Source organism: Sylvia atricapilla, chromosome 5 (assembly GCF_009819655.1).
Source record: "Sylvia atricapilla isolate bSylAtr1 chromosome 5, bSylAtr1.pri, whole genome shotgun sequence".
Classification (NCBI taxonomy): domain Eukaryota; kingdom Metazoa; phylum Chordata; class Aves; order Passeriformes; family Sylviidae; genus Sylvia; species Sylvia atricapilla.
Window position 1 is genome coordinate 19,687,536 of NC_089144.1, and position 8,638 is coordinate 19,696,173.

The following is an 8,638-nucleotide window of genomic DNA, read 5'->3' on the forward strand; positions in this document are numbered from 1 at the left end:
AAGTGACATTCAGTGACAGGATATAGAGCAATGGCCATAAACTAAACCAAACCACAAGAAGTTTCACCTCATCATGAGTAAGAACTTCCTTACATAGAGCGTGGCAGAGCACTGAAACAGGCTGCCCAGGAAGGTTATTTTTCTCTTTTTTTTTTTCTTTCCAGCTGGATGGAACACCAAATTGGAAGCAATGAGGAAAAAGTATTTCTGGGTGAGTTGTTTAATTGGGATAAAGAAAAAAAAAAAAAAAACCACCAAAAAAAAAAAAAAAAAAAAAAAAAAACACACAAACAAGTAGGAAAAGGATGGAACTATGGTGGCAAAATGGATCCAAAAACAAAATTTACAGTAACTGAGTGGTGTAGGAGGCAAGAAGGAGCAGAGCTCTTACTCAGTGGTGGCTGTGGAGATACACAAGAGCTAAACTGTAACTCAGAAGTTGCATGTAACTAATCAGAGCTTGGAGGACAATACTGTAAATAATAGAACTCTAGTATAAAAACCTAATTCGTTTATAAATTAGCACTTTGGTTCATGAGTAGTCTGTTGTATCAGTCTCATTCACATCTCACATCTGCAGCCTGAAGAGCAGGACCTGGACCCAGAACAAAGTCCTGAAGCTCAAGGTCCTCAGGACTCCATACTGGGACCAGAATGAGCTTCTGGGAAACCTGTGCCAGTAAAGGATTTCTTCCCAACCCGCTCCACAGTGAAGAATTTCTTCCCAATATCCAATCTATCCCTGCCCTCCATCAGTTTAAAGCCACTGTCCTGGTGTTCCATGCCCTTATCCAAAGTCCCTTTCCAACTCCTCTGAGCCCCTTCAGGTGCTGAAAGGTCTCCCCTGGAATCTTCTCTTCTCCAGGCTGAACAAAACCCTCAGGGTGTCTCCACAGCAGAGGTGCCCCGGCCCTCAGACATTTACATTTCCATACACACTTTGACCATGCTATGAACTGTGCATTCTAAATAACCTCTGTAGTGAGTCATCTAATCACATCTGTTAATTTTAAAAATTCAACATCTGGAAACAGCAGCAATACAAAGAGATCCGTGTTCTAGCTGTGTGATGCAGAGGTTATTCCAGTCTCCTTCAGCCCACAATACAATGTACCTGTCAAAGTAGGTCACTTCACTTTCAAAGACAGGGTGAAGTCAAAAAATATCTTCCACTCTTCAAAAAAACCATCCACTTACATGTTTCACATGGCAAATAAATTAAAAACGAAGAGCACAGACTTCTAAAAAATAAAAGTTTCAAAGCACACCCAAGCCCAACCCAGATATTTGGACTCCAAGAGCATTTGCTCCACAGACAAAGGGATCTGTTTCATGGAGGTGGTTTATTGTAAGAATTTACAGATTTCTGGGGCTTTTCCACTTCTTCACAAGATAACAGACCAGTCTTGTTAACATAGACACAGGCAGGCTAAACCACATATGCTCAGAAGAGCTCTTCTTCACCTGTAAGGGAAATTGAAACAAATTAAAACCTTTTCATCTGTTTATGTATTTATCTAAAACTGTTACCTTCCCCAATTTGAATACTGCATTAATATTCCTTACCACCCCCCAACTATTCAGCAAATCTTTTTTTTAATTACATTTTAAATTTCAAAATTTTCCTTACATTTTAGATTTGGAATATGTTCATGTTAATACAGAAACCTCTTTAGGTATGTCTTACACACAGACATTTTTAAGTAATTGCATTAAATCAGGCCACTATGCAAAAATTCAAACAGTAATTGCAAACAAATCCCATAATAGAGAAAAAAACCACAGAAAATTATAACTCATATGGGATTATGCCTCCATGGACATATTTTCCTTAAAATTACTGAAAATTAAGAACTCATCGTCCAGAGATTCAAACTGGAAATGTCCAATTTCACAGCTCTTTAGAAGTTTGTCTGACCAAGACCACTCAATTCTGGCTTCCTCATCTGACTTCATATTTTCGTGCTAATTCATTTTAAAACACAATCCAGTTTCTATGGCACAACTTTACCTCTTGGGTTTGGCTGAAGCGATTTCCCCGATTAATCCCTGGTTATGGTATTATGAGAAAAAACAAAACAAGCAGGTTAGGAAGCAATTCATGCAAATTCAGGCAAAACTGCAGGGATTTATGACCACAAATGTATTGTGAGGAGCACAATACAGCACCGTAATAATATAAAGTAGATATTCCAGGAATTCTGTAAATCCACAGGATATGAACACATGTATTTCCATACACAGCACAAATTTTTAACGGTTACAGTAATACACATGAGCTACATGCAGTTACAAATTGTGGTCTAAGCCCACACATTTGTAACCTGCAGCACACAACTGCACAAAACCTCAGTCTCAGGCAAACAAGCAAAATACTGAACTTCAAGTAAAACACATATTCCATAACAATAAATTCTGGAAATTGCCTCCTTGCAAACCCACCCCCAAACTCTCAGCCTCTGAACACTTGATTTACCCAAAAGCATTTCAGGCATGCCATTTGCTCTCCCCCACTCAACACTACTGGGCTGTTTGACCAGGCAAAGTAGGAACCATCCAGGTAAAAGGGAGGAGGAAGGAAATCCACCAAAGGCCAGAAAGGAGGAAAACCCTCACTTCTCCAGGCAAGGACGCACGATGAGGCTGAAGATCTATTTTTCCAGCTTTTAAACCATATTTGATCAGAAAAAACTGCCAAACTTTGCTCTGGTTAGTAGAACTGCACAGGCTGAAAAGCTTGGGAGCCATGCCAGGGACTGCCTTCCCTGTGGTTCTAGGGTCCACAATCCCAAACCTTGCCTGTTACCCTGGCACACGAGCGGCACATGACTGCATGTTGATACCAATACTCACAGGGCAGCAGCACCAGAGATGATTTCAATCAGCTCCTTGGTGATGACGGCTTGACGGGTGCGGTTGAACGTCAAGGTCAGCTTGTCAATCATCTCGGCTGGAATAAGGCAGGATTGGAGTTTAAACACAAAATAAACGGGTAAATGCACACAAAGAGAAGCTGTATGGGCAGAATATCCAAGTGTCTTTTAAACCACTGCAAATACCAAGAGGTTTAGTGCACCTGACATTTTTTCCCTACAAGTGTTATAGTAAAGAATCCAGAAACCTGGGAATTCAGCTTGTCAGTGAAACATCTGCAGAACAGCTGGCAGACTTGTAAACACCAGGTATGACACAGCTTATTGCAACATAACATAAGATGCATCATTTGCTTTGAAATTCGATTTCACTGTCAATTAACTACATTGTTACTTCCTTCAAGTTGTGGCAAAAGCAGACAGATTTTTCTAATTCTTTTTTCCTCAACTGTTTTTAAACACAGAAATTTCTCTCAAGCTGGTCATCAGACGCATGCCCACCATTCCAGGCAGCCCACCTGCACATCACATCAACCTCACACAATCACCAGTAATCTTCCAAGGAATATTCATATATTCTCTACTTGCTCCATGACAGCTCCATTCTTTAAGTTTCCCCAGCTTTAAATTGTGCTGCACTAATTGTATTTGGTGAATGAGTAGGTACAGATGTATAAAAATTCAGGAAATCCTCAGAGCTGCCACATGAGTGAACATAGAGAATATTTAGCCACAAGATTGTTTAAAAGGCATATGAAATACTAAACTAATCTGTTATTTCACTTCCAGTCCTAAGCTTGTTTTTTGACACCAATCCTTCTTTCCAGGCACTAAATATAGCTCCTATTTGAAACAGAATCTCAGTTGAACTGGCTCAAAAAAACTATTCCAAGTGGAATTAAGACAGGAAATAGCTGATCTTTGAAGGAGGGACATCAGCACTTTCCTGCTGTTCAACTGAAGCCCTGAAAAACCCAGGGAGCAGCTTACAAGCATTCTTGCTGGCATTGTCCATGGCAGTCATCCTGGCACTCTGCTCGCTGGTGGTGGATTCTTTCAGGGAGTAGTACAGAATGTTTGCTAGTGTGAACTCCTGGTAGTTTCTCAGCACATCAGCATCAATATCATCATAGATACTTAGACTTTCTGCAAAACATGGAAGAGCAGGCTTAGAGACATCCAAGATCCACTACTTCCACCAAAATACAAGAACAAGAAGATTACTTGGCTGGGCTGTTTCATCACTTAGGGCAGCATAGAGGGATTTCCTGCACATATTATGTGTACCTTCAGAACCTCTATGCTAGCTAGAATTCTGTGTTTTAATTCAGTTTTATATTAGGAAAGTGACACCAAAGCAAAATACATTATTGCCATATTATATTTAACCTTCCCATATGCTGCAGAAACATTCTAGAGTATTTCTAGTGAGCAGTGAAGAAAAAATCCCTCACCACTCAGGCTGTTCAGTGCTGAAAATTTTGGAACTGACAGAGTTTACATACGCACAATTCTTGCTTGAGACAACCTCAAACCAGAACTAGTATCACCTTTCCTTTTAACCTCCTTGCACCACAGCACCTTTGTAACACAGCCTTGGGCTGAACTTGGCTAACATAAAACTATCTGTTAAACTTATGATACAGGCACCACCATAAGATGTTTTAATACCATGTTCCCACTGTCAGAGTACTTTTCTTGTGATTTATCACTGCATGTAACTGGTGGTTTCTGGCTCCCTACTTACCAGAACCAGCCACAGTTTCAAAGGAGAAGATTGGTTTTTCATCGGTCTTGTAAGAGATGACAGACCTGTACAAAAAGAGCAAAATAGGCTCTTCAGTTCAATTAACACTAAACTGAATGGTTCAAATCAAATTAGAATAGACAACTTCTCACTTTCCAATGCCACAAAGTTTTGTGACAACTCTGATGAGAAGATCTTGGATACCACGTGGATATAATGTTGTGCTGACTGCAAATATAACAGCCTTCACTCTACACAAGTCAAAAGAGAGTTCCAACCACAGCTACTAAAGAAAATAGCCCAGTTCTTCACACACAGCAAAATCAAGAAATAAAGTGAACATGCCAAATCACAGTCAGTTTTCACTAACTTCATTGAGCCAATATGCTCCTTGAAGAGTTCTGCCAAGTATTTTTTCAGTGAAATTTCAGCTCAATCTTACCTGAACCGATTGTAGATGACAGAGCCTTCATCAAATTCAAACCCAGAATTTAACAGCTCTAAAGCAATGACTGAGGCATCTCCAAAGCTCGGAGGTCTCCGTCCCACCTCTTTGAATGTCACCAGGAAATAGTTGCCATGCGTCCTGCAGCAACAGCAAACCTGGGTTAGATCCAAGTGGATGCTCTAAAGTACAAAGAGGCAGCAAGACTGACTTACTGGAAGTCACTGGCTGTAACTTAGGATTGTTCAGAACTGAACATTTTATTGAATTAGGGTCTGAAAGAAACTTTGCCCTTAGTTTAATTACGACAGCTTCACAATACACACTCGTGTAACAGCTCCAGCTGCCAGCTTTCAGGCTTTTATTTCAAGAACATAATAGTGCTGTGCAACAGTTTCCCAAATTGTGAGATTATCAAAACCACTTTTAGAATATTTGTAGATTTTCCTTTAGAAGAACCTGAATTTAATACAGCTCACTTAAATGCAAATTCCCACCAATGTCACACAATCTTCTAAACAGCCTTGAAATTTCTACCACAGAAAACAAGCAAAACTCAAAACTAAACTCTTTTGTGGTGTGAGTTTTGGCCCTCATCTTTTTACCTTTGAAGCAGGCCTCTGATCTTGTCACCTACTCCAACCACCATAACCTCTTTCCCTGCATTTGAGAGGTTGGTAATCTCATTCTTCAAGGTTTTAGCAATGGATGTATGGATAGCACCACACAGGCCTCGGTCAGAGGACACACCAATAAGGAGGTGCTTCTTCTTGTCCTCAGGTGCCTTTATTTCTGCTTTCTCATAAAGAGCTGAAAAACAAAATCATCACTTTCTTTTAAGTGTCAAAAAGCAAGTAAGTCATTAAAAAAGCTCTGAATTATTCTAACTATAACCAATACCAAAAGGGCTCCAGATCTCAGCCAGATGAATTTTATCTCCTTTGCAATTGTTCCAAGTTTGCACATGGTCAGATCAGATGTGAGCAAGAAACAATTCAGAGCCAGTCACAGCTCTGATCAGATGTCACTCAGTGAAATCTACTGTGCAAATTCTTTTGGAAACAGACTACTGGAAGGTTAAAAAGCCTTGGCATTTTATCACTATGAAAACCTCCTCTTCTGCTCCCCCATGACTAAGTACAAGAACTTTCTCTCACACAGAGCTCCTGTTCCATAGACCCTGGCAGGCTTCAGCTCCCTCTCAGCTCTGGCGTATTTGGCTGCAGAAACCATCTTCATGGACTTGGTGATCTTCTGGATGTTCTTGATGGACTTCAAACGCCTGGTGACTGCAAGGTGAAGAGTTGAAGGTCACAGACTGCACTGAGCATAACGACTCAAACCCAAACAACAAAATGCCAGCAAGAGCCATCCAAAAATATTTTGCCATGTCCCTCAAAGCAGAAGAAATAAATAAACAAACAGTGTACAAATAAAATAAATCTCATAGAGGACCTCAGTATTTGCAGTTAGATTAAGCATGTAGCTAACACAAATTCATCTTTACAATAAAGATGTTATTTCCTTCAGACATAACATTCATTAGATATTTATCCTAACATGAAATCTATTTACTATTCTCTTTGCTTCCACATCTACCTGTTTCACAAATTTGTCAACTGGGGTATGTCATCTTTCACAGATGACGAGCAGAGGAAACAAACAGAAAAGTCCCCATAGTGTGAAGACTGCATAAATTTCCTCCTCCATTTAGACTGTGGTAAAACGACACTTATAAAAACACTAATGGAAAAAGAAACCAAAGCAGGTATCTCATATACAAGCACAATTCCAAGGCAATGCCCCTACATTAGAACTATGAGGAATGGCTTAAGGAAGCATTATTACACTAAAACCATTCAGTCAATTCCTTCTTCCCTCCAAATGCTGCATAAAAGCACAAGGCGAAAAAAACCCCATAAACATAACAGAAACTAATTCTTACAGGTGAGCAGAAATCTGGTTTAGGACATATGATATTTTTTTTTAATATATTTGAGTAAAACCATAAAAAGACTTCTAAATTACAGCCAAAACCACTTCAAGCAATTCCTTTTCTGAAGGACACTTGTTTAATGTAATTAGCACTGAAGGCCTATGTATCACTGGTATGTACCACAACCATTTTACCCAAGAGAGGCTAAACAGAATTATATTTTAAAATAGGGTTTTCCTGCAACATTCTTCCTCTCTCAGGAGCAGACAAAACCTTTACTTACTGTCTTTTAGCGTTGCCATATTCCTGACTTGGCCCCTGAAAAGGAATGCAGGAGAAATTAGGATAATTCAACAGCACTCCAGCAAACCAACACCTGCCAAGGGCAAGCCTCTTTCAGAGTGACAAAAATTGAAAGATTTGCTATTTCTTAAAAGACATCTTTGGCAGAGACAAGCCACTCTGACCTGTGGCTTGTAGGCACACCTTCATCCTTCACTCATCTGTATAATTTCACACAATCAGTTAGGCTGGGAAAGACCTCTGAGATCATCAAGTCCAACCTATGACCGAACACAACGTTATCAACTAAAGCACAGCACTGACTGTCATATCCAATCTTTCTTTAGACACCTCCAAGGACGGTGATTCCACCGCCTTCCTGGGCAGCCCATTCCAATGCCTAACCACGCTTTCGTGAAGAAATTGCTCCTAATGTACAACCTAAACCTATGTCCTCGTGTCCTGCCGCTGGCTGCCTGGCACAAGAGGCCAACTCTCACCTGACTGCACTCTCCTGTCAGGGAGCTGTAGAGCGATAAGGTCACCCCAGGCCTCCTCCTCTCCAGGCTGAGCTCCCCCAGCTGCTCTTCAGAGCATTTGGGCTCCAGATCCTTCCCCCGGACTCGCTCCAGCACCTCAATGTCCTTCCTGAACTGAGGGGCCCCGAACCAGCCCCAGGACTCGAGGCGGCGCCTCAGCAGTGCCCAGGACAGAGAAAGGTTTAATGCATTATCCACCGCCTTGGGTAATGGCAGGGAGCAAACGAGGGCATTAGAAGGGCAAATTAAATTTTTTTTAAAAAATAGTTTTAAACAAAGCTTCATGCAATGCAATTAGTTTCTAAAGACCATTAAAACGAAGCGGGGGAGGCCACACCATTTCCTGGCCAGAGCAGGGTCTCCTGCCATGTACAAACCTGTCCTTTAACCCTCGCCTGTCCCATTCACGCACCCCGGCCGTGCACTTCCACCCACCGAGGACGGACCCTCCATCCCTGCGGATCCCCGCTGCCCTCATCTCCCGATGCCCGGTCCGCCACCACCCCTCAGAGCCCACAGCCCCTCCCGGGCCGCCCGAGGCCGCGACCCCGCCGCCCCCCGGGCGCCGCACGGCCGAAGGAAGCCATTCCCCCCCTCACCCCGCAGAGCCGCCCCGCCCGTCGGGACGCGTTCCCCCGTCCCCACAGCGCCCGTCCCAGCCCGTGCCGGTACCATTGCGGCTGGAGCAGCGCGACCGCGGCGCCCCGGGCGAACATGGCGGCGCCTCCACCACAGCCCCGCTGAAGGTCAGCGCGCCCGCACCGCGCATGCGCCGCCCCGCCGGGATCCGCTTCCAGGGCGCCGGCGCCATTTCCG

The 8,638-nt window shown here is 42.5% G+C and overlaps 1 protein-coding gene across 3 annotated transcripts; it reads right to left on the reverse strand.

Annotated features, from left to right (window-relative positions):
* Window positions 1-1,324: 1,324 nt before the first annotated feature.
* Window positions 1,325-8,618, reverse strand: ATP5F1C (ATP synthase F1 subunit gamma). 3 transcript variants are annotated; one of them, XM_066318848.1, is made up of 10 exons: window positions 8,495-8,618; window positions 7,285-7,319; window positions 6,223-6,354; window positions 5,671-5,875; window positions 5,063-5,206; window positions 4,621-4,685; window positions 3,864-4,019; window positions 2,854-2,950; window positions 2,012-2,049; window positions 1,325-1,464 (listed from the first exon to the last, which is right to left on the reverse strand). In XM_066318848.1, the coding sequence occupies exons 1-9, from the start codon at window positions 8,536-8,538 to the stop codon at window positions 2,043-2,045; spliced, it is 885 nt and encodes a 294-aa protein (XP_066174945.1). In that variant the 5' UTR covers window positions 8,539-8,618; the 3' UTR covers window positions 1,325-1,464; window positions 2,012-2,042. The 3 variants fall into 3 exon arrangements, with proteins under 3 accessions (XP_066174945.1, XP_066174946.1, XP_066174947.1); XM_066318849.1 differs by lacking the exon at window positions 2,012-2,049; XM_066318850.1 differs by lacking the exons at window positions 1,325-1,464; window positions 2,012-2,049 and having other exon boundaries at window positions 2,850-2,950.
* Between the last annotated feature and the right edge of the window lie 20 nt (window positions 8,619-8,638).